This window comes from Anarhichas minor, unplaced genomic scaffold (genome assembly GCF_050575085.1).
Source record: "Anarhichas minor isolate MPS153535 unplaced genomic scaffold, ASM5057508v1 ptg000012l, whole genome shotgun sequence".
In the NCBI taxonomy this organism is placed as follows: domain Eukaryota; kingdom Metazoa; phylum Chordata; class Actinopteri; order Perciformes; family Anarhichadidae; genus Anarhichas; species Anarhichas minor.
This window is the reverse complement of record NW_027466458.1, coordinates 1,689,351-1,714,317: the sequence shown is the minus strand read 5'-3', so window position 1 is coordinate 1,714,317 and position 24,967 is coordinate 1,689,351. Positions and strand designations below refer to the sequence as shown.

The 24,967-nt window shown below is 43.4% G+C and overlaps 3 protein-coding genes across 6 annotated transcripts in view; all 3 read left to right on the top strand.

The window, feature by feature from the left end:
* The window catches only part of s1pr5b (sphingosine-1-phosphate receptor 5b), a 75,695-nt gene extending 72,312 nt beyond the window's left edge, over positions 1-3,383 (top strand). The window contains exon 4 of the mRNA XM_076090158.1: positions 474-3,383. Coding sequence (XP_075946273.1) covers positions 739-1,965 — 1,227 coding nt within the window. The 5' untranslated portion in view covers positions 474-738 and the 3' untranslated portion in view covers positions 1,966-3,383. The remainder of the gene's footprint in view (positions 1-473) is intronic.
* A 1,731-nt stretch (positions 3,384-5,114) lies between these two features.
* Positions 5,115-16,476, top strand: keap1b (kelch-like ECH-associated protein 1b). 4 transcript variants are annotated; one of them, XM_076090150.1, is made up of 8 exons: positions 5,207-5,364; positions 7,084-7,221; positions 8,264-9,179; positions 9,512-9,757; positions 10,711-11,387; positions 13,085-13,290; positions 13,556-13,732; positions 14,053-16,476. In XM_076090150.1, exons 3-8 carry the CDS (start codon positions 8,874-8,876, stop codon positions 14,316-14,318), a joined length of 1,878 nt encoding a protein of 625 aa, XP_075946265.1. In that variant the 5' UTR covers positions 5,207-5,364; positions 7,084-7,221; positions 8,264-8,873; the 3' UTR covers positions 14,319-16,476. The 4 variants fall into 4 exon arrangements, with proteins under 4 accessions (XP_075946267.1, XP_075946265.1, XP_075946264.1 ...); XM_076090152.1 differs by lacking the exon at positions 7,084-7,221 and having other exon boundaries at positions 5,115-5,279; XM_076090149.1 differs by lacking the exon at positions 7,084-7,221.
* Positions 16,477-16,612: 136 nt separating this feature from the next.
* Positions 16,613-23,298, top strand: LOC142948255 (volume-regulated anion channel subunit LRRC8C). The gene is made up of 3 exons (XM_076090148.1): positions 16,613-18,484; positions 19,203-19,361; positions 20,777-23,298. The coding sequence occupies exons 2-3, from the start codon at positions 19,221-19,223 to the stop codon at positions 23,066-23,068; spliced, it is 2,433 nt and encodes an 810-aa protein (XP_075946263.1). The 5' UTR covers positions 16,613-18,484; positions 19,203-19,220; the 3' UTR covers positions 23,069-23,298.
* Positions 23,299-24,967: the final 1,669 nt, after the last annotated feature.

The following is a 24,967-nucleotide window of genomic DNA, read 5'->3' as shown; positions in this document are numbered from 1 at the left end:
TAGTTGGAAAGGCTGAATGTTTCACATTAAAATTATCCCTTCCGTCCCTTCGTATCGCATTCATGAGGTCATGACTAGTTTAAGTTTCAAATCGTCGCAATTTATACTCAAAAGTCACAGGAAAGTATGCATTCAACTTATCTACCAGCAATATGCTTGTATACATGTATGTATATGTCAGGAAGAGACACAGACATAGGCAGCTTCTTTATTCACATCACCAGCCTACGCTTTATCTTCATGTGGGATTGTGATTCCCACATTGGGATGTTTTTTTACTCATGTGGCTAAGTGTCTTAAATGTGCAACATAACTTTGTCCTTTCAAAATGTATGAATTTTCACTGACATACTTTAACTAAAGAGTGTCCTGTTTTCTAGTTAATCTTTAAGGATCATGGTTTCAGCTATCTGTAGTTCTGTATCCTTTCTTTCCATTATTTTTCATGCTTTTTTTCCCATGTCTTTCTGCAGCGTCCGGACCCTCTAACCAGGACAAACAGAGCTCAAGAGCACCGTCTTCTGGCAGAACAGAAAACACCCTGCAGGGATTCTGGGGGATTAAGCTGCAGCAACTTCATGTAATCTCTCCTTTTATTGAAGGAGCTCAGACATTTTGCTGTGCGTCTTTTTTCTTTGTACTTGGACAAATTCATCACAGCTCTGCCAAAAGCATGTCAACAAAAAGGACTTTATAGCCACTGACTGCAGTCAGAATAGAAGAAAAGCAACATAAATCATGGAGGCTTTAAGTTCTGCTCACGCAGGGACTCCCCCCTCTACGCCCATCTTCCCCACCGCCCCTACTGCCTCCTCTCCCAGCTACCTGCAGTTCTTCTGGGAGTACCAGGACAACTCAGTCCTCGTGCAGCATTACAACTACACCGGCAAGCTGCAGAAAGACCGCTACCGCGAAGGACTCAAACCTGAGGGCATTGCGTTCCTGGTGGTGTGTCTCCTCATCGTCCTGGAGAACGCCGTGGTTCTCATCGCCATTTGGAGGAACAAGAAGTTCCACCTGCCCATGTACTACCTGCTGGGCAACCTGACTCTATCTGATCTGCTGGCCGGGGTTACGTATATGGCCAACATCATCATGTCCGGATCCAATACTTTGAAACTGACGCCGTTGCTATGGTTCCTCAGGGAGGGAGGGGTCTTCATCACTCTGGCTGCCTCCATTATTAGTCTGCTGGCCATTGCAATTGAACGCCATGTTACCATGGTGACCATGAGGCCATACCACGGGGCAAAGCGGGGACGGATGTTGGCCCTGATTGGTGCAAGTTGGGCCCTGGCAGTGTTTTTGGGGGTCCTCCCGATTTTGGGGTGGAACTGCATCCGCAGACTGGACCAGTGTTCAACAGTCCTCCCGCTTTATGCCAAGAGCTACATCCTCTGCTGCGTGTCTGTGTTCATCGCAGTGCTCCTGGCCATCGTGGTCCTCTACGCCAGAGTTTTTCGCATCGTCCGCACCAACACGCAGCGCCAGCGGCTGGGCCTGTCGGGCAGCATGAGGAAGGGCTTGGCGAGGAAGTCGGAGAAGTACATCGCCCTCCTCAAGACAGTCACCATCGTGCTAGGCGTCTTCATCGCCTGTTGGCTGCCCCTCTTCGTCCTCCTCCTCCTGGATTTTTTCTGCCCCACCCACAGCTGTCGCCTGCTCTACAAGGCCGATTACTTCCTGGGAGTAGCTATGGTCAACTCGCTCCTCAACCCAATCATCTATACTCTGACCAGTAAGGACATGAGGAGAGCCATTCTGAGGCTGCTCTGTCGGCCGTGTCTGATGACCCGAGATGGCCATGTGAAGAAGATTGGGATGCCATTCCTGGAGTGCAGTTTTAGTAAATCTGAGGTGACATCCCAGAAGTTAGAGGGGGGAATGGAGACGACCATTTCCTCTGGGAACGTTATCACCACCCCATCTCCTAAGGCCCTTTACCCCAAACTCTTCAAGTCATAAAGACTGAGACTAACTGATTGAGTCCAAGTGTGTGAACGGGTTTCCCCCCTGAACAGACAACATGTAGCACATCTTCTATAGAGAGGAAGCAGCACTGGTATTGTAATTTTGGAGCATTGCCAGAAACAGAGGGTGTATGAAATATTATGGAGGCACAAGAGAATCTTGTTTGGACAGATTGCTCACCTCAGAAGTGATGCAGAACTTAATTGTGAGCTGATTACAAAACAAAATGCCATAAGGATGCCACTCAAATGTGAACAAACAAACACGCTTTTCTTTTTACAAGTATGCTTGGGATAAGTCTCCTGAACTAATTTGCACTGAAATATCACAATGAATAGAGAAGCAGCCTCAGATTCAATTTTCCCGTGGTTCTACAGTTTGTGTCGAAGCCTGGAAGGAGACGTCTGTAAACCCAAATGACTCTTATGACTGAAAAAAAATGTAATTGCAACATTTTCTGGGTTAATGGCCTATTTGAAGTGCCTTAAATGCAGCACAAACACATATCATGTGTGTATTATGTGCATCTGCAGACACCTGGATTTCGCTGGTTCGAAGGCCCACAGTTTGTCAGATTTGTTCAGATAAAATTGTGCGAGGCACCCCTACACATATGTGGTGCGGGGAGACCGAGAGATAACAGGAAAGAAAGAGAGAGACGGCACTCACTCCTACAGCTCAGTGAAGAATGCTGTGGCGTAGTTGTGAGAGGGGGACACAACATTAAAATCCCCCCCCCCCACTGTTTTGAAATGACAGACGGTTAACCTATCTGATGCTGAGTGGAAATTCATTGAGGTTTGGTGTCCGATGTCTTTAAATGTCAGTCTGGCATCTGCAGGAAAACTGCAACAGCAATCTAAACAACCAAATGTCATCATATAATGTAACGGAGGCTTTCTTTCCATAATGAAACTAGATAAACCAGATGAACTGCAATTGCATCACTTGTAAGTATAAGCCTAAAAAAGGATTGCTTTAATAAATATTTTAACTCGCAAACAAAGCAGTGGATGTAATTAATCCTCATGCAGCTGCAGGACTTTTAAGGGTAAATATTGTGCCTAAATCATACAGAACCAGTGCAATTATTCCAATACTTCCCTTCGCTATCCATCTTGTTAACAGAATGTTTCCGGTTATAGTTTAAGGTACGGATTTTTCATTATTATTATTATAAATTAGTTTGACGTCGTTATTTTTACACAGATGTTTTTTTTATTGCAGTCTTTCCGGACCTTAATGGATGAATGAGGCAGTGTGTTTTCTTTTTTGTACTGTAACTCATGTAGTGAACCTTTTGTATTTCTGAAGACTTTTCATATCATCTGTTTTGTAAATTATATGTATTTTGTAACAAGAAAAACTTCACCTTTCTTTTCATAAAAGAAATAAAATGTTTTCTTAAAGAATTCCGAAGAGGTTTCGGTTTGTTATTACACTGTGTGCGCATACAAGCGTGTCTGTGTGCGTTTCGTTGTGTGTAGGTTGTCTGAATGGAAGAACAGTTCTTGAAGAAGCACCAGAGGAAGGCGGCCCCCTTGTCTCACATCTGGTATTGGTATTGGCCTATATACAGCCTGCGTGTCTCGGGACGGCATGAGCGCCACACAACGCGCCTTTTTATTTTTTACACAGAGATCTCAATTTTTCTTCTTCCCTTTTCTGTCAGCCTGTTGGTGAGACTATAACCAACGCCTCAAAATTACATATCCCTCTGACCGGAAACACAAGTGTGGTGTGACTCTGCAAACAGCATATGTGCAATATTCTATTTCGGGACATAGGCTGACTTTTCACACCTCTAACAGGAAAATTATTATGCGCAAAGCAACTCTAAGACATTCAGCTTCATGCAAAGTAAAGTCTAGTGTAAGTCTTCCTCACAAACTAGTTGTTTCACTTTTAAGTGACCACTTATCTCAAATAAAAAGTACAACATGGCTCTGGGACACCTTTGATTTGTAGGTGCAGGTGTTCCTCCAGATGTTGCCTGTATCCACACAGCACAGTGCCTGCTGACAGAGGTCAACATGTCAGGGAATCTTTGCCGTCCCCCCAGCTTCCTTCCTGCTGCGGAAATCATACAACAAACTGAACAGATAGAAGTCACGAGTCATCTGCCGTGACAGTCCCAACTGCAGACTTGATAAATAGAAAACATGTACATGAAAGTAACTCACAAAACTGATCCTGTGAGTGCAGCTTTACCCTCAGCTGCAGAGCAGACAGACAGTGGGAGTCTAGTCTAGGAGTGTCCATTTGGAGCCCCAAGGCTAACCTCGCTTAATTCTTCTGACTGGAACACACAGACTGAGGGCAGCGTCATTGCTCTGCTGGGGAATTGCTGGTGAAGGCTGATTCAAGTGCTTGTCATATCATATCAAGGGTTTTTCTTGACTGTTAATGCTTCATCATCAATTTCACTAACCCTGAGGGAGCAAAGATGTATCTGCCCTGTTTATTTGGTTTAATCAGCTGTGGAATCTGGGTCCCAACAAAGCTTGAACATTTTTTGTACAATATAATTACTGGCAGCTCACTCCCGCATGATTGCAACACATTTGTGATCATATAATGATGTATTTTGAACGAGTAACTTGATGTGGGTCTTTTTGCGCCTGCACTGTCATAGTTGGCTTTTGACGCCACCTTGCGGCTGTGACCTGAATTACGTATGTCGCAAGAGGGGGACATTTACTAGTGTCAGCAACTGCGTGGAGCATATTTCTGTCATCTGCGTTGTTCTGTAGCAGCCACTCACAAAGATGGATATTTCTAGAAGGAAGGGAACGTGTCAAGCAACATGAACCAACCACACATCGACCTGCAGAGAGGGAGCAATTTGGGGTGATAGGTAATTAGGGGTCACTAGTCATGTCTCTTGGTCACCCTTATGTTTTTATTTTACGCCACTAAACAATTGCAATTAGCAATTTCCTGTTTTCTTTTCAAATTGCATTATGAAGTAATAATAAATTAGCTTTACGTATTGTACTTTTTGTACTTTAGTAGTTCACTCTTATTCGCAATATCCGTTTCAACAAAGTGTAGTGGACACATGTGACCAGTGTAATATGCAGGTCATGTTTGTATTATTTGTATCGGATTTGATTGACGCTGAAGCTACAGTGTTTTGTTTTTTTTGGCTTCGTTTTTCTTTTTTTCTGAGGGTTCCTTCTCAATAAAAGCCCCCTCCTTCGGGACGTACTTCAGTTCCACTACTCGTCAACAGAGGCGGGTCCAGCGCGGCGGAGGCGGGCTCTTATTGTGAAAGCGAGAGGCGGCCGGTACAATGCTTAGTCACGGTGAGTTACAGCTTTCCCCCCCCCCACCTCTTCCTATGTGACGCACAGCTCGGCAGACCGCGATGGAGGAATTGAACTAGACAACGTGAGTTTCTTTAATTACAATTTTAAGCTACGAGTATTGATTCACGGGAACTGTAATGAGGGCAGATGTGAAAGCTTGTCGTTGCATCATGTGTCGGCAGCGCTTTGTTAGCATTTCTGTGCTCCCGGGCTCTCAGTCGTTACGTTGCTGTCTATTATTAGGAGCCGATTTCGCTGTCAGCTCTGTTTCCGAAACGTTTAACTTGTTATCGGTGGCGTCTCGAGCTGTTTGTCATGAATGGGGTACATCGACTTCACTTTTCGTCGCAAAACAAACAGAGAATTTAACGCTAATCGACTCTTCTTGACGTGTGTTACCCCCGAATTTCGCTCCATGCCAGTGCTCCGGAGTATTTGATCAAAACAGGCACATAAATGACCAACGTTGGACCCGCAGGGGAAACGGGGCTTTGTGTGAAAGCTCTTAATGTTGGAGTAATGGCGCGCACATCTAATTCCATCTGGGTTTATGTAAGGACTGGCTGCTCTTCTGGGTCATGTTTTGGTACAGCCAGTTCCACTGTTTGCTCGGTGAAGAGTTCACGATGAGTCACCGAGGCAGAGCTCTGAGAAACACGGTACACGGTACACACTCGTGTTCGTGTGTAACTCTTACCAGCTTGCATGTGGGCTAACTTTAAAGTTTAAACCACTCCAGTTCTGAAGTCCCTGCTAAATGGAGAACTGCAGGCCTGGACCGTGGTTCTCAAACTGGTGTCTACCAGGGGTCCTTGAGGGGTGCAGAGAGTCCCCAAAGTACTGAGAGATTGATCAGTCTGTTTCTGCCTACTGTTGATTGGTTTAATTGACCTTAATCTGAGTGTATGAGGATGTATGTTTGGATCACAGGTTTCACCTTACCCACAAAATACATTTGTGTACCAAGTTAGAGGTGTAACTCGATTAGCCGTTTTTGTAAAGCTGAAACATTTGACAATCAATTAGTTTATTGACAAAAAAAAAGAAATAAAACACTGTTACGTAAAGTATTTTCTCATTTCTGTCCAGCTTCTGAATTGTGATCATGTGCTGCTTGTCTTTTACATCATTGAATAACTGAACTGTGATTGGACATTTTTTTGGATTGATAGAAGAAATAATATGCAGATTATGAATGTCATAATATTCGTAGCTGGTTGGTCATTTTTTAAATGTCAGAATTCACTAATCTGCAGAGCCCACGGTGATGCTTCCAGAAAGCTTATTTTAGCCCCAAAACTAACGGCAAAATCCTGAAGAAAGTACGTTTACGATCACGGTAATGATGGCGGACAAAATCATCAAATCTCCACATTTGAGAAGCTTAAAAAAAGCAACTCTAGGATATGTTTGTTTGGAAAATGGTTTAAATAATGAACTGATTTATCACAATAGACACATTTTCTGCCGCTCAATAGATCCACTAGTTGTTTCAGCTCCAATAGAGTTGTATTTAACATCAAATCTCTTGGGAACTCCTGCTTCTAAAGAGAATCAGACTTTAGTGTGATACCTGAGAAGTCTACTGTCCTACATTATAATTGCATGACATATCTGAGATCTGCAGCAGGTGCAAAGGTAGACTCAGGAAGCGTGTTTGTCAGTAAAGAGTTTCTGTCTGTTGAGCAACATGTTCTCCTGTGAAACTATTTCACCCTGAAGGGAGAATCTCATGTGTTTCATATTACTGCTGGCTGATTGACTTCATGATGGTTACTGACGTGTGGCCATCTGGATGCAGCCATCCGACTTTTCCAGTCTCGATACCAACAATGAGACCAGGACTTTGGGTATCGACCCGATAACGAGTGCCGGATCAATGAGCTCAGCTGTAGGCGTGGAAGAGCCCGGGATACACCAGCAGAATTACAATTCAAGTGTAAACCTTTTTTAATGCATCTATATTTCAGTATATAATGTACATGGTATAATAATTAGTTTGTTTGTGTGTGTGTTGTAACTCTGAACACTCCAGCTGGACAATTAGCAGCTGCTGGCTGCTCTTTGCACTGTATGTCACAGCGACACAGGCAGTTCGGTTATTCTGGAAAAAAGAAGTTGGATTGACAGAAAAGAGGTATTGTTGTGGCAGCATCCCTCGAGGCTATTTTAATGGTGTGCAACAGAGCAAGTGTGTCTCTCTCCATGGACCCGGGGCCTCCATATCCCTGAAAGAAGTATTCATTTCTAAACGATGCAGCTATTTCCTGTTTTATCATCCGCTGCAGTGGATTGGATAGAAGGTTCAATTCAAACCTCTTTAATTCTGATTGAAAGATGGTGATTGCATGCGTCTGTTGCTGCCTCTGCTCCGACCTCCAGCTGGATTTGTCACAGCACAGAGCGAAAGCACTCAGTCATGCTGACCAGCTCAATTCAAGCCTAATCTAAGCCACTCCATCACCCTTCCAAACAGACATCCCTCCCTCACCATTCCTCACACGCCTGCGCAAACCTGTTTTTTGGAAGACTCTTTAGTAGTGCAACGCTTTTAATGTCAGTCTTAAGTTCAGATGTGGAAGTAAGTTGCGATTGAATCTTCTTCTCACAAACGCGTATAACCAAAGATGAAAGGAAGTGCTACGATGAGTAAAAGTAGCTCACTCATCATATAAAGGAGGAAACCGTGTGTGTGTGTTTTAGTGTGTGTGTGTGTGTGTGTTAGTGTGTGTGTGTTTTAGTGTGTGTTTTAGCGTGTGTGTGTGTGTGTTTTAGCGTGTGTGTGCTTTAGCTGTGTAAGTTGATGGAGGCCGACTGGTGCTGAGCCCCTTGTTACATGGGACAATGTACTTGTCAGCATTCAGCAGATGTGTACACAGATATGAACAGTGGCAGGATTTTATTAACTGTGCCTTTTTATGAAAGTATGTGACTGTGCCACTGCATGAACATACACGCTCACTCGCTCTCTTTCCTTCCAGTTGGCAGCTGAGCCAAAAGCTTCCAAGTAAACACAGCGCTGCAAAACAAATTCCATAGCTGGGCAACCTCGAGGAAGGCGTCTCCGGAGAAAGCCAACACCCCCCCTCATTTCCAAGGGCTCCCAAGTTACACTTACGACACTTTTGGCACTCTGCCCTGTTTTTCTACTGTCACATGTGTGGTGTATCTGACTCTGCAGCCCTCAGCACAAGTGTAGCCCTCTGTTGATATTCTAAATTTGTTTTTGTGGGGGGGCATTTTTACACAGTCTCGAGCCATTTTTGATTATGTTGGACTTGCAACATGTGAAAGTACAACCAGCCGTGACGGGCAGCTCACACAGAAGTCTCTAGTGATGCCATAATGAGCAGTATGGCTGGACTCGGGTACTGAACAGAGCGAGGAAATCCTCATGTCCACATTAATCAGAACGTGAACTCTTCCACACAAACGAATACCAGGAGAGCCCGGAGCTTTCTGTTCAGCCGTCTGCCAAGTGTCGGGTTTTGAATTCTTTTTATTTCGCCCACGCCTGTGCAAGGATGCCCCATAACGCTGCCCGCAGTTCTTGAGAAAGAGACCCGGGAGGAGGAGACGACAGGGTAGGAAATGACAGAATGCCTGACAGAATACAAAGCGCTGGTGACTCCGTCCACGCGCAACGGCCACCGCGTCTTCAGCTACACGCTAGAGAGCCACACGGCGGCCGCCTTCGCCATCATGAACGAGCTGCGTCTGGAGCATCAGCTGTGCGACGTGACGCTGCGCGTGCGCTACAAAGACCTGGAGGCGGTGGACTTCGTGGCACACAAGGTGGTGTTGGCCTCCTCGTCCCCGGTCTTCAGGGCCATGTTCACCAACGGGCTGAAGGAGTGCGGCAAGGAGCTGGTGCCCATCGAGGGGATCCACCCCAGGGTGAGTCAGATGTCGACTCTTCTTGATGGACATCTTTGTTTTATTTGATTTGACACACAATCCCACTCGCAGCTCATTAAACGTGATTCAGGGTTAAAGGCGTGAGCTGTGACATTTTACTACCAATACATTACATTGTTTTGAGACATTAGAAGTATGATCTAAGAGACAGCCAATTTCGTATGACAAAAGGTTGTATTGGCACAAATTGGAAAAATTAATAGCCAGGTCCAGATATAAATAGCACCGGAGCCTTATTTCTTCCCTCCTTCAACTCTCTCCCTTTTCTCCACCTCCACCTGTCCCCTCCTCTTTCCGTCTCGCTCATTCAGGTCATGGACCGACTGATAGAGTTTGCCTACACAGCCAGCATCTCGGTGGGGGAGAAGTGTGTGATCCACGTGATGAACGGCGCCGTCATGTACCAGATAGACAGCGTGGTCAAGGCCTGCTGCGACTTCCTCGTCCAGCAGCTGGACCCCAGCAACGCCATCGGCATCGCCAACTTTGCTGAGCAGATCGCCTGCATGGAGCTCCACCAGAAGGCCCGCGAATACATCTACATGAACTTCAGCCAGGTAAAGCGTCGGCGGAACACACATTGGGGGGGGGGGGGGGGGGGGGTGAGAAGTGTCTCGTGTTTGTGACCAAATGCTGTTTCACTTGTTCCGTTGTGGTTTTCCGCTGGTTGACTGTTGCGTGCCTTTTGTGCGACGATTCTCAAGAATGCAAACTATGATTCATGAGTATGTGGATTTACCTGTGCAGCACACAAACGATGAAGGGACATTCAATATTGATCTCTGATAAGAAGGTAGAGGCAGGTCACAGATGTGTCAAGTAACACCCATTAGTGTTTCAGTCTTTCACAAATGTGCTTTTCTTTACAAAAAGAAAAGAAATCATGAAGTGAATAAATTGAGGTATTCAAGGGATTTGTCTAAATACACTTTCTCCATATGAAAGATACACACAGTATAACGTTTGATTGCACGCCTCTATGAATTTAAAATATACTGCGACGCTCATGGCAGGATGCCGGATTTCTCGAGTGTTCAGTCCGTGCGCTAGTCTAAATGCGCCTTATCTTGTTACTGTCTCCTAAATAATCTTGACGTTTGACCAAAGTGTTACACAAATGAAACCTGGGTTTGTTTAAACCATCTCCAGTCACTGTTTACTGACTATTTCAAGCAAAACTGTCCAAAATGTGTTGGTTCCAGCTTCTCACTTGTGAGCGTTTTCTTGATTTCATCTGACATTAGAGGCACAATGTGTAGCATTATGGGGGATCTATTAGCAGAAATGGAATATAGTATTATAGTTTTAGCCCAGAACAGACAAATCAACCGCTGGCAAGAGCCTTTGGCGTGTTTGCGTTACCCAAAGTCAGACGTCGTTTTCAAACACCTGTGGTAACGCCACCCACTGTGGGTGCTGTTGCTCCTAGCGTCGTGTTATTATGGTAAAGATGGCCTTGATCAGAGCTCTTGTCTTATTAAAAGCTTTCATCTCTCTCCCCTGTCCCTAGGTGGCGACCCAGGAGGAGTTCTTCAACCTGTCCCACTGCCAGCTGGTCACCCTCATCAGCCGAGACGAGCTCAATGTGCGCTGCGAGTCCGAAGTCTTCCAGGCATGCGTGGCCTGGGTGCGCTACGACCGGGAGAACCGGCGGCCGTACGTCCAGGCGCTACTCCAGGCTGTCCGCTGCCACTCCCTCACCCCCAACTTCCTGCAGACCCAGCTCCAGTCTCTGGACTGGGACCCCCAGTGTAAAGACTACCTGGCCCAGATCTTCCAGGACCTCACCCTCCACAAGCCCACCAAAGGCATTTCTTGGCGAACACCCAAGGTGCCGCAGCTCATCTACACAGCAGGGGGTTATTTCCGTCAGTCTCTCAGCTACCTGGAGGCCTATAATCCCTGCACAGGAGCCTGGCTGAGGCTGGCCGACTTGCAGGTGCCCCGCAGTGGCCTGGCAGCCTCTGTGATCAGCGGGCTTTTCTACGCTGTGGGTGGAAGGAACAACGCGCCCGATGGCAACATGGACTCGAATGCATTGGACTGCTACAATCCTATGAACAACTGCTGGCTGCCGTGTGCACCCATGAGCGTACCGAGGAACCGAATCGGAGTTGGTGTCATCGATGGCATGATATATGCAGTCGGTGGATCACATGGGTGCATTCATCACAATAGCGTTGAAAGGTAAGCGAATTCAGCTTCATAATGCTGTCGTTTTAGTGCTTTATGTTTTTTATATGCATTCGCTTTGGTCTCCCTCTGCTCACACGTATAGTCGGTGAAGCCACATCCTGATTTGTTTTGTTGATAATGATACAGAATGTATAATACCAACCGTATCCTTTAAACAAGCAACAGGTAAAACTACTTCCAGTGTGCTGCAGGCTGTTTTAAAAGGCCCAATGAAGTGAGATCATTTAGTGTCAAGCTGTCTGTGGTTTGGCTCGGTGTATACATTCAGTGATAAATAAGAACTGAGATGTGTGGCTGAAGCCCAGCCGATGACATTTATAACAGAGGAGTATGCTCTGGTCTGTTTATTGTAGCTAGTTGATGAGCAGGAACGGCTAACTTCCTGGAACTTTAAAGCTTTTGTTCCACTTCCTGAAATATGTTTTTAAATCAGTCAAAGCTCCAATGAGGAAGCTTTAATCAATATTATTTTTTTTTGTGTTCTATAACTAAACGGTAAATGACATGATGGCTGAAAATAGAATAGCAAAGTTTCTCTCCCGCGGCCTGTGTGTTCCAACTCTATCGGTCATATGCAGCAGCGCTCTTACTCGCTATATTTAGAAGGAACACCTCGAGTTAACTACCTTCCCACGGTTTATTATTCCCGACTGGAAAATGGCCTTTTTGTTTGCTCAGCTTCTTCTCGACAGCTGGTCTGGACAGTGAGCCAGCAACAGCATGAATTGTGACGAGCCATAAAAGGCTGGAGGATGATTAGCACGAAGTCCATCAACATGTCCCACCAACAAGTGTTACATTTATTTGTCCAGCCGTGTACGAACGACTCAAACCTAGACAGGGACCTGTGGCGCAATACTTAATATGACCGTATTTACAGTGGCCTGTATGTGTGTGTCTATCTCGCTCTTAATTCACAGTTAAAGATTTACTCTGACGCAGACAAATGGCAAATATTAACCAGGAACACCACAACGACTGTGAAAACTGAGCATGCCTAACCTGTCTGAATGCCCATGTAACGACTCAGCAAAAATATGCAACTTATTATAAGTGACTCACAGACTACAGATGCTGAAAATGGATCTGTGCAACAAAGGCCCTGTTCAGACGTTAACATGCGTCTTGGGTGATCCGATCACTGAGTACGTCGGTTCACACCTGGCATTAGAATGCGTCTTCACGTGCGTTTCGAGTGACCACTTGTGTTCAAATCTCGGTTCCCTTGACATACATTTGCTTGATAAACGCTTAAGTGATCGTTGGATCTTCAAGCGCTTAAAAAAAATGTGTATGAAATTTAACCAGATTATGCAAACTGCGAATATTCTATTTTGTCTCTTGCAGAAAAAAAAAGTGCATGAAATACTTTAAAGATAAATAAAATAATCTTAAAATCAATTTTGTGCAGAGAGGCCAGTACGTGGGAGATAGGGCCTCTCTTCCTGCTACCAGGGAGGAGCTGTAGACCAGCTACAGGCGAGATAAGGCTGACGGATTCCTACATAGTGAGCATTGCAGTAGTTGACGTAGGGGGGAGTTTATCAATGGCAAACATCACGTTTCTGCCTGGAGCCCTCACCGGGCCGACAGTGACACAGATTAGCAGTGTTTAGGGAATTTGGTTTTCCAAAAAAATTAAAAAATAAAAGATAAAACGAATTTAATATGCGTTGTTCTTCGTTCAGGTACGATCCAGAAAGGGACGAGTGGCATCTGGTAGCCCCAATGTTGACACGGCGGATCGGAGTGGGTGTGGCTGTCATCACCCGGCTGCTCTATGCCGTGGGGGGGTTCGACGGGTCCAACCGGCTCAGCTCCTGTGAGTGCTACAACCCTGAGAGGGACGAGTGGATGACCATGGCCCCCATGAACACTGTGCGCTCCGGAGCTGGTAAGCAAGAACTAGAAAGCTGCTTTCTGATGGAAGAAAGTGTATAAATATATACTTTAATATATATTCAAGCTTTTTCGTTTGTGCTATTGAGATTTAAACAAGATGGGGAGGAAGCGGTGCAGAGATTCACTTCTTTAACCCTTCTTCTAATTCATAAACTCACCAGGAGGGAACTCTGGCGGATGCTTGCTGCATGTTCTCCGGTTTCCCCATATCTAGATAAAGTAATGGAACACTTAAGCTTGCCATTGACCCTTTTCAGGTGTGTGCTCTCTGGGGAATCGCATCTTTGTGATGGGCGGCTACGATGGCACCAACCAGCTGAACACAGTGGAGCGCTACGATGTGGAAACTGATACGTGGAGCTTTTCTGCCTCCATGAGGCACCGACGCAGTGCTCTGGGAGTCACTGCGTTACATGGACGCATCTATGTAATGGGTGAGTAGTAGTGTAACTATTGAGAGTCAAAGCACCGAACTAAATTCATGTATAAAATACACGTTTGCTGTCAAAACAACTTTATTTAATTTGCATTCTCTGACATATGGCCTCTTTTAGTCCTATAAATTGACCACATTTGTGTTAGACATTGAGGTTGTGGCCAACTAACTTCGTACATCTGTTCCTAATATTACTGAGGATATTGTTATTTTAGCATGTTTAGTTTTTTCAGTTTAATTTTGTGGCGATAAAACTACTCTACTCACTTCACTACAAAACTATAATCGTACGACTAATTGTCAATGTTCTATTTACAGGAGGCTACGATGGCGACACGTTCCTGGACAGTGTGGAGTGTTACGACCCTGAGACGGACACCTGGTCGGAGGTGACTCACATGACGTCTGGGCGGAGCGGCGTTGGTGTGGCCGTTACCATGGAGCCGTGCCAGAAAGAGCTGCCACAGTGTCAGAAGTCTGAGAGGGAGAGCGGCGCCCCATCACCAGCCCATCAGTCGGCCAACTCCGGTTTCAGCACTTACAACAATCAGCGGCAGGGCGGGCACTTCAGCAAAAGCCTATGAAGCTCCTAGCTCCCTGTCACTCACTCACAGGCAGACAAGCGCCCCCAAAACTCCACTCTGTCTTCCCAAATCTAAAGAAAGACCCTCACAACAAATTAGAGACTTATGTGAAACACCACATGCTGCCTCTCTGGTTCTGGACAAGCAAAACATTTTTAAAAAGCAAAAAAATCCTACGGTCCACTTTTCTAGACTGGTAAGTTGATTAATTTATTTGGGAAATCTGCGAGACCTCAGTCCGTCTGTCCTTTCAGATCTTTTGAAGTCTTCAGTCGGACCATCATCTCCCAGGTCTGAGCCCCGGGAGGAAAGGGCTGCACACTTAAAAAGGGCCGTTTACTGGCTCAGAGAGTCACCAGAAGCTCTTTACACCTCAAGCAAAGGTTAAATAATTCAAATGTACCCCATTATATATAAAAGAGACAAAAAGTAGCGTTTGTCAGCATAGGCAGTAGAGTTCAAAGTGCCATTACAATGCCTGTGGGTATTACTGTCATCGGTATATTAACTTGAGGTGCTTTGATGGAGAATCGGTGTTTGATTTGCTAAAGTTAACCCAGACGGCCACAAGAGGAAGCTTATACACGAGAATGGGCCTCACGCAGGACCATTTCCTGTATCCTCGCCCTAAACCTTTGCTGTGACGTTTGCTTGAATGTGTCCCAAGTTGGATTCAGCAAAATCTCTGAACCTCACGAACTTAACCTTGTTGATTTCAGTCCGATGAATGCCATCTGTTCACGAGTAGGTATGCGTTTAAGGACAATAATAATACAGAGCAACTGAAGGCTCTAAACCCCCCCCCCCCCCCCCCCGACTTAACTTCAGAATTAACACAGAATTAAGGAATGGTTTGATATGGATTTTGATTTCAAAGGCAAAGTAGTTCATGACTTAAATGAGGACCTGCGGTCAGGGGAGCATGCCACTCAGGGAGATAGGTTTTATATATATACACACACAAACAGAAGGTGATGTTAAATTGGAAAAAGTGTCGTTACTAAATATGGCAGTAAAATCTTGAAAGAAAATCTCATGATGCAAATCACACTAATCTGGTTAATTCGGCAATGCATTTAATCTCCAAATTCATTCAGATTAAGTCATTATAATTCTTCAAATGTTTTTTTTCTGCCGAGCAAGGCAGCGTATCTGTACGACAGGAATGTACCACCTCTGAATTTACACCACAGAAAATTGACGATTGCCACAAATTCTCTTAAAACACCCGTACGTCAATTTACGATTTGAATCTGTTCACACAAGGTGTTCCTCGCACGAGGCCCGAAGTTTCAAATTCAAGTGCTTGTAGAAGAGAAGCAGGACCTTAAAATAACTGCATTGTAACAAATATGTCCTTCCACTAATATCCACTGGTAGATTCATAAGATGTGATCTTTTTTCGTTGCAAGAGGTGTTGGCAAGTGACTGTGAGTGTTGCTTCCTGTGAGGGTGTCGGAGAGTCTGGTCCAGTATAATTGTGTGTATGAAGTGCCAAGAGAACGAAGAGACGGGCTTTGACTGTGTTTAGAGGAAACGGAATACTGTAGTATTTATAAACTTTTTTTTTTTTTAAAGTGTTTTTAGTGAAACACTCATAACTGACACAATTGAGACGCTCCCCCTACAGTTGACTTTTTGGCCTCCACTTCCACCAGACCTCAGAAGAGAAGTGACCATGTTGGTGCATTGCAATGTCGTGTTCAGACATTGTACGCTAATAACAAAGACTTGCTTAAAGACGTGTATTTGTTACAGCAATTTAAGCTAAACAGGTTTTTCAGTGACGTTTTGTACATTGATATTCTAAGGAGTCTTGTACAGAAATCTCAGATCTCGCTTTTTTTTTTATTTATTTGTTCAGGATCCTTTTGGTTTTCTCGTTCCTCTAAACTGACATCAGCTTTGTACTGAATTGGACTCTGGTGTTGTGTTTTTCAATAACTAGCATGCCTTGTACCCAAGTAGAAATGCCTGTTGATGCTCATTTTGGATGTTTGTAAAAAATGCTTCACTTCTAAAGGGACTTTTTTTTTCCTGTCCGTCAGTAGTTGGAATGGAAATTAGAATATTTAAGGTCTGCTTTGTACATTTTTTTTTTTTTCAGCAAAAATACCCTGTACAATAATACATTGTAAAGTAAAATATGTTTGTTGTACTGCTTTAGTCACGTATTTATTTGTTCGTTTTGAGCTTTAGACATTTTTAGACTTTTTTTATTTTTATTTTTATTTTTTTAATTTTTTTTTATCTGGCCCCTAACCCCATGATGATTAAATGACACCTCATGTGGTTTATGTCAAGATGCAAAGCAGCAGTGGCCACCAGAGGGCACTACAGCCCTTTGATACTGAACTATCATATATATTATCATCTTATTCAACATGAACAAGTCAGTGTTACCAAGTTAGCGCTCTTTATAGATGCAAATAGTCACATTTTTGGGGGTTTTATTTTGTCTTTCATTGAGTGTGTCAAGGGTGCCGTTGGTCAACCACCCATGTTTGCTGCCAACACATCTCATTTTCTTACCAAACCTGAAAGGTGGATATAGACCAATATTAAATTTGCCAAGGGAAGAACTTTCCTGATTTATGTTTACTTAAAAGATGATTAAGACATAATCCTGTCAAACATTGAAAGACAACAGAGGAATGGTATTTAAGGGCAGAGCAGACACACTGACTCAGGTGTGGCTCATACAGCTGATAACCCTCCAATCAGCACCTGCTGCGGACGACTACATGCACAGCAACAGGGACACGTTGTGTATCGAGGGTCATCACATAGCATGTCGGAAAAAATATTATAGCATGTCGAAAGAATTCATGAAAAAGTGATAGTAACATTTATTGAAAAAAAAAAATAGCCACAGTATGTTAAGGTAACAAAAGTATAGTATATCAAAAAAGTCATACTATAGTATGTCGACAAAAAGTAATAAAAGCGTATAGTATGTCAAAAAAATGACGTATGTTAAAAAGTCATAGTAAAATTTGTCGAAATAAAGTCATATTATAGTATGTCTAAAAAAAGTCAAGTCATAGTATAATTTGTCCATATAAATCATAAAAAAAAGTCATCGTATAGTATGACAAAAAAAGCATGTGGAAAAAATTCATGAAAAAGTGATTGTATAGTATGTCGAAAAAAGTTATAAAAGTCATAATATAGTATGTCGAAAAAGTCAGTATAGTTTGTGGGAAAGGGTCATAAAAAGACAACCTATATAGAATGTTAAATAATGTCATAGTATAAGTCATAGTATACGGTGTCGAAATAAATTAAAAAAGATATAGTATACTATATCAAAAGAAGTTATGGTATAGTACGTAAGTTTTCGTCAAAAAAGTAATGGAATAGTATGTCAAACAAAGTCATTAAAAAATCATAGTATACCTCATTGGAAAATTCACAAAAAAAGGCATAGTGAAGTATTTCATATAAAAGTCATAGAACAGTGTGCCGTTCAAAAGTTTATGATTTAGTGTGTGATTTAAAATGCAAAGAATTCGAGTGAAATATAGAGTATAGTATGCTATAAAAATAAAAGCATATGCCACAAAACATCCCAAATTAAAATCTTTTAGAAAATCATGAAATGTGTTTGTCATAAAAGATTTAAAATATATTGCATATTAAACCTATAGTACGCCACAAAATATTATAAAATGTATCATAAAGTCAGTCTTAAAATATTAAAATGTCATTGTATAGTAAGTGGTAGAAATTATCATTAAAGTCACAGTAGAGTAAGTCATAGAAAAGTCCTAGTGTAGCATGTCAATCATTGGCTAATAGATTATTCTTTTTCTTTGTTCCATACTTTTCAATGTGTGTAAAAATGTACAATAAAAGTGTACAAGTAAAAGAGTTAACGTCACAGCGCTGACATTACATCTAGTAATATGAGCTGTGAGAAGAGATTTGGGGAATAAATATACTTTAATGTAGTAGTCTACAGTAGGGCCAAAGTCTTTTTCTTCATTGCTTGTAAAGTTAGCGCTCGAGGGGGTTGGACTTGCTTGTTAAGAATAGGTTTATTTTGAAAATCTTGTCCGGATGTTTTGTGTTACCTGTCAACTTGACGTCAGTGTGCTCGTCTTTAACGATGAGTATCGGCTCCCGACTCCCACCGGACACTAGTGGATCCTCCTCGGACGCAGGTATGTGAAATTCACCTGGTTAAAGCTGAAAACGACAGTTTTTTTTTTTTTACTTAACTGTTATACTGATACTGTCGACTATTTTTAAGATATAAAAGTTGATGGACGGTTATGAACGTGTAACACTCAAGTTTCTTGTGGTTTTGCAGCTATGACGTCCAGTAGCGTATCTGACATGATGTGATTTCGAAACGACTTTTTAATAATTATAAACTAAACAAAGAAACATCGTTTATAAATACGATTTAAGTCCCACTAAATGTTTGGCATGGTCTGCTGCAATGCTTTGTCTATTTGTTTAGTTGCCAAGTGTCATATTTCTTCAGAAACTAAAAAGGGCTAATAAACAAATGTGGATTTAGTGGTATTACTGCAGGGGTTGAGCATGTAGTCTTTACCCTATAACTTTATAATTATCAGGGGAAGAGAAAGTAGGCCTATCGAGAAACAATGACCTCAACCCTTGCCCGAAGAAGGAGTTCCTTTCTGTTAACGTTCTTGTCAAACTAGTTTATCCACTTTAAATCCGCCCACGATCATTCATTCAAGGCCATCGATGCCTATAGCTTGTACCCTCTACAGTCCTGCGTATTCTGTGTTGGTACATCATCAGTCTTTTTGTGTCATATCATTTAAAAAAAATTGTTCTCCAGAGACTGCAATGTTTTGAAAGTCAATTTTAGCCTCGGTGTTCACCGTCGCTCTTTTATTTCATCAGTGTGGAGCAGCAGCCAGGATGATCCCAGTGGGGGAATTCAGAAACTTCGGCGCGGAGCAGAACTCAAAGTATCGGGTCCTGAAACCGTGGTGGGATGTTTTCTCAGAGTACCTGTGCGTTGCTATGCTGATGATTGGCGTCTTTGGGTGCACCTTGCAGGTGAGGCACCTACAAAGCAGACACTTTGTGATCATATGCTCATTAATCCTTACATGATTACACCAATTTAGAAACATACTTATTACTTACCTAATCTAAGATTCTGCACGATGAGGGTAAAAAGTTTGCATTATTTGTATCTACTGTGGAATATCACAGGATGTTTTTGTTCCCACACACCCTCTGTTTAATTCCTACATTATCTGACCTCCAAGTCATGCAAAAACACACAGTCAAATTGAACTAACGTGTCTCTCCTGACCCACTTACTGCAGATTCAGACCACTAACTTGTTGCTTAATGCGTCTCTCACCACCTGATTATCATTTCTGTGTCACATTAGAAATAGCACAGAAGGAAAGCAAATAAAATAACATGTAATGAAATAAAGATAAGTTCTGCTGCTTATTTCTTTGTTTCATTAACACCCTGTCTCCCTGTAGACAGTGAGAAAGGTGTCTGTGCTGCTGTATTAAAGAACAAAAGTATAGAGACAGTTAATTGTCCTGCTTTATTCATTACTATGAACATATGTATTGTGATTTAAATCAATCCTACACCGTCCAGCTGCTCTGTATACTCACTACAGCACCAAATGTATATTAATCAACCGCAAAAAACAGTCCCCAACAAATGCACTAAACTTTTTCGGACTCAAAATACAGGCGGGTGACATTCTTTCAAAGGATATTCCCTCTTTTTGAACAGTTTCAGGACCAAAATTGAAATTTTTTAATTTTCTTTCCATGCTGGTTTTCAAGTTGTATCTTTAATTTGCCACCTGTTAGTATTTAGCAGTTTCAATATACATCAACATTTTGAAATGTTGCAAAAATTGAGTTTCTGTTTTCTTTTCTTTTTTTAAGATGGTGAACACACGGAGATCTTGTTGTTGTCCATTAGTTCACATGTACACAGGTGTTTTGGTAAACAATGGAGCTTTTGTAAAACTCTAACCAGCCCGAACAGTTTCAGAAACTGCGTTTTCAGTGGAGAAAGGGAAAACTGAGCTTGTAAAGTCAAGTGTGTGCCCTGTTTTCTCCATTGTGAGGCGTCATTCATGAGGCGACATGTCGCACAACGGCGGCAATAAATACATCCCGGAATAGCGGACGTGGCTAAATAACCTTGCTAACAGGTCTTGACATGTCTACACATAAATGTGCAGTTACTCTTCCACTAGGAACAGAGGCGTCAGCATGCTCAGTGCAGGTCACTGCTACATTATCTAACACTCCAAAGTTTTTTTGTTGGAGAACGAAGGAGGAAACCCCCGTTTACAAAAATACCTGTGTACGCGTGAACAAGGCCTCAGATATACTTTTATCATGGCTAAGGTTAGGGTTACATATAACACAGTTTATATGGAGCAAAAAAATTTTCCATTTATTTTTTCATTCATCTATCTTCCACAGCTCACCCAAGACAAGATTTCTTGCCTGCCCACCCCCTTCACCAGCAAGACGCCTGAAGCAGTCGACTGCAACTACATCCGGACCTACAGGGACAACGAGACGTCACAGCACACATTGGTCCTACCTGAAAAGCCCGTCATCGTGGAGGTGTTTGGTCGCAGGAACAACCTGGAAATCCCCCAGTATGTGTTTGTCAACCACTATTGCTACGAGAAGTTTGTCCACTGGTTTGCAAAGTTCTTCCCGTACCTCGTTGTGATCCACACTATGATCTTCATGGTAGCAAGCAGCTTCTGGTTCAAGTTCCCCGGGACGTCTTCTAAACTTGACCTGTTCGTTACCATCCTTGGGAAGTGCTTCGATTCTCCCTGGACCACAAGGGCCCTGAGTGAGGTTTCTGAGGAAAGAGGAGAGGAGAAGCTGGTTAGTTGGAGGAGGAACACCATGTCAAAAGATTCCACGGATCGAAGAGCAGATGACGAGGAGACTACTGGACTGCTTCTTCGCTCCTCGTCTGTCAAGTCTAACCCAGAAAAGAAAAACCCGGAGCTTCAGTCGGCCCCCTCCGTCTTGGATAAGAAGGAGGGAGAGCAGGCCAAAGCTCTGTTTGAAAAGGTGAAGAAGTTCAGAACTCATGTAGAGGAAGCAGACATCTTGTATGTCATGTATGTGCTACAAACGTCACTGAAAGTTTTCAAGTTCCTTATAATCATTATCTACACGGCGGTGCTGGTACCGAACATCGAGATAATAGTGCGCTGTTATGTTCCTCCTGAGCTGACTGGTTTTGATATCTATTGCTGTAACCACACCAAAGCCCATCTTTTCTCCAAGCTTGCCTACTGCTATATCTGCTTCGTGGGAGTGTACGGAGTTCTGTGCATCTACACCCTCTACTGGCAGTTTCATAGACCTCTGAAGGAGTACTCCTTTGAGCAGGTCCGACTGGAGACGGGCATCAACGACATACCGGATGTGAAGAACGACTTTGCGTTCCTCCTGCACCTTGTGGACCAATATGATGCTCTGTACTCTAAGAGATTTGCCGTCTTTCTTTCCGAGGTCAGCGAGAGCCATCTCCATCAGGTCAACCTCAACTTCGTGTGGACCGCCAAAAAGCTGCGTACCCGCCTCGCCAGGAACTCCAGCAACCGGTTGGAGCTCCACCTTTCCATGTTGCCGGGGCTCCCCGACACCGTCTTTGAGATTCCTGAAGTGGAATCGCTTAAACTGGAGCAAGTCAATAATGTCATCATCCCAGCTAGTGTAGCAAATCTGGACTCTCTTCGGGAGTTATCGCTGGTCTTCTGCCCTGCAAAGCTCCAGCTTTCTGCCCTGAACCACCTCAAGGCACATTTAAAGGTCCTGTGTCTACATTTTGAAAGTTTAGAAGATGTGCCTATGTGGATGTACACCCTGCATAGCTTGGAGGAGTTACATCTGTGTGGTCCTTTAGTCAGTGAGGTGTCCAAAAGTGCCACCCTGGAATCTCTTCGTCAGCTTAGAGCTCTGAGAGTCCTCGATATCCGCTCCAACCTTACTAAGATCCCACCCAGCGTAGTGGATCTTGCATTGCAGCTGCAGCGGTTGTGCATCTATAACGAAGGCGTCAAGCTCCAAGCTTTTAGCAGCCTGAAGAAGTTAACCAACATAGTCTCGTTGGAGCTGGTGGACTGCGACCTGGAGCGCATCCCAAGTGCCGTCTTCAGCCTGAGCAATCTGCAGGAGTTGGACCTGAAGGAAAACAAACTCACCACTGTGGAGGAGATCCTGAGCTTGCAGCACTGCCGCCGATTGGTGACACTAAAACTGTGGCACAACAAAATCACTTACATCCCTGATCACATCAGTAAGCTGCACACCCTGGAGACGCTGGACGTTAGCTGGAACAAGCTACAAAAGCTTCCCTCTCGGCTGTTTTATTGCACCAAACTCAGGCACCTCGATGTCTCCCACAACCAGCTCACCACTCTTCCTCCTGAGGTGGGCATCCTGCAGGGCCTCCAGTTCTTCTCCGCTGCTTTCAACTCCCTAGAGATGCTGCCAGAGGAGCTGTTCTCCTGTAAAAGGCTAAAGACGTTGGCTCTCGGAAACAACTGCCTGTCAGATCTCAGCTCCAGAGTGGCCAGCCTGGCCCAGCTGGTCCGGCTGGAGGTTAAAGGGAACCGTCTGGAGTCCCTACCTGTGGAGATAGGGAACTGTCCCCTGCTGAATCTCAGCGGACTGATAGTGGAGGACAACCTGCTGGATCTGCTGCCATCAGATGTACGAAGCAAGTTGACTAATCGCTGAGTTTGTGGAGCTAAGGGCTGTTGCTGACTGAAAGAGAAACCATAACCAATGATTGACCACGAAAGGACAACCAAACACTAGAAAACATATCTATAAAACCAGTCATCATGAAATGTGCATTCAAATATGTGTCAATGAGTGAAAAATCAACCATAACAATGCCTTTTTTTATACTGTTGACAAGACAAGGGCTCAACACTTTACACAAATAAAATAGTGTCTTCACTGTTTACTGAATATTTTGTGGATTCTTCAGAGCACAAGTCAGGGGATTTGTAACCGTGCCGTATCCCGTTGGACAGGTTTACACGGCATGAGGGGGTGTTTCCCACAGTGCGGTGGCTCATGTTGCTCCCCTTTCAGACACTGAACAAGTGGAGGGAGAAAAAGCCTTTCAGTAGCAGAATAAAAGGTATTCATCTCTCTGTTTACACATTCAGTCAAACAGAGAAGACTGAAATCATTCGTGGGATTATAAATCAGAAGTCAAGTCAGCAAGATATTAAGTGATACAATAATTAACAGAGAGAAATATAATGAAACTGCTGTCTTTTAAAATACCTTTTGGATGAGTGATTGAGTGTACGTTCTTCTCTGTTTCATTATATTAAGAATGATTTCCTGTTAAGCAGCTGGAACTTAAACAGTGAGATGTAAATATGACCTAAAAATACAATGTTTATCTGATTGCACATTCTGAACATCACACTCTGGCCCAAATACAATTACAGTGCCTTTTGAACACACTGCCGCAAGACAATAAAATGACTTAAAGGCTGCTAAACTGGAGGTCATTGTAGCTGCTCGTGTGTAGTTTTAGGATGAAGGATACATTAGGTGCTTTCAGTTGGAGTTTACTCTGCTCAGTCTAACTTAAACAAACAAGTGCACACTCTGTTTCTTCCTGTATTCTTTATTTGTTTGCCGCCCTTGTTCCCTCTGTGTATTTCTATTCCTCAGCATACACTTTTCTGCCTGAACTGCAGTGCTGTCATGTCCTGGCTTGCATGGCGACAAAATGGGATCCTGTCGGTAATTTTACAGACATACCTCAGTAATACTGGTGAATACACTGACCTTCCTACACTGCCACACAGCTCTCTAGGTCGTAAGAAAGAATTACGTTTATTTTGTCAATATTTTATCATTTAGTTGGATTTCAGCAGAGTACAGCACTGAAATGTGTCCCCCCCCCCCCCCCCCCACACACACACAAAAAGCTGCTAATGTCATAATGCTTTGTCAATCATTTGCTTATGTATTTTCCTCTCTGAAGGCGGCAGCCAAGTGTGTCACCAGCATTAACCCAAACAGATGAGATAGTATCATTGTGACTAAGGCTTCGCTGGAAACAACATGTTATGTCTCCAGGAGTGTTGCTTTAAGTTGTCAGAGGTGATATCTTCAGTCAGACTTGAGTCTGAAATGGTGCCAGAGTCATACTTGTGGAGTGTGCCTTTACTGATGCAGTATTTACATTTTAAAATCAGATTGGGAAGCTCCTTACTGCCTTGAGAAGCTCTGATTTAAGGTCTGAAATGTCCGGATGTTGTTTTTCTGCAGGCTGTGATTCCCTGCAGCTTGATGAACTGAGTTGAAGAGTGGACAGTTTACAGTGACTCACCATCTCTGATTTCACCACAAGTTTTCAGTATGACAGTAAAGTGGTGTCAAAGTTCACAACTCATCAAACGCTTCATATTGTTTTACCACTGAGTGACTATCTTGCTTGTTAAACTTAAACGCCCATGAAGGAGAACTCTATGCAGCTGAAAGGATTTGGATATTGTGTTGTATCTTTATACAACACAAACATACCACTGCAGACATTAAAAGGTTATTGGTCACTGATTATTGCTCCTGTCGGCATGGTGAAGAGAAAAGGAAAAGAAAAACAGT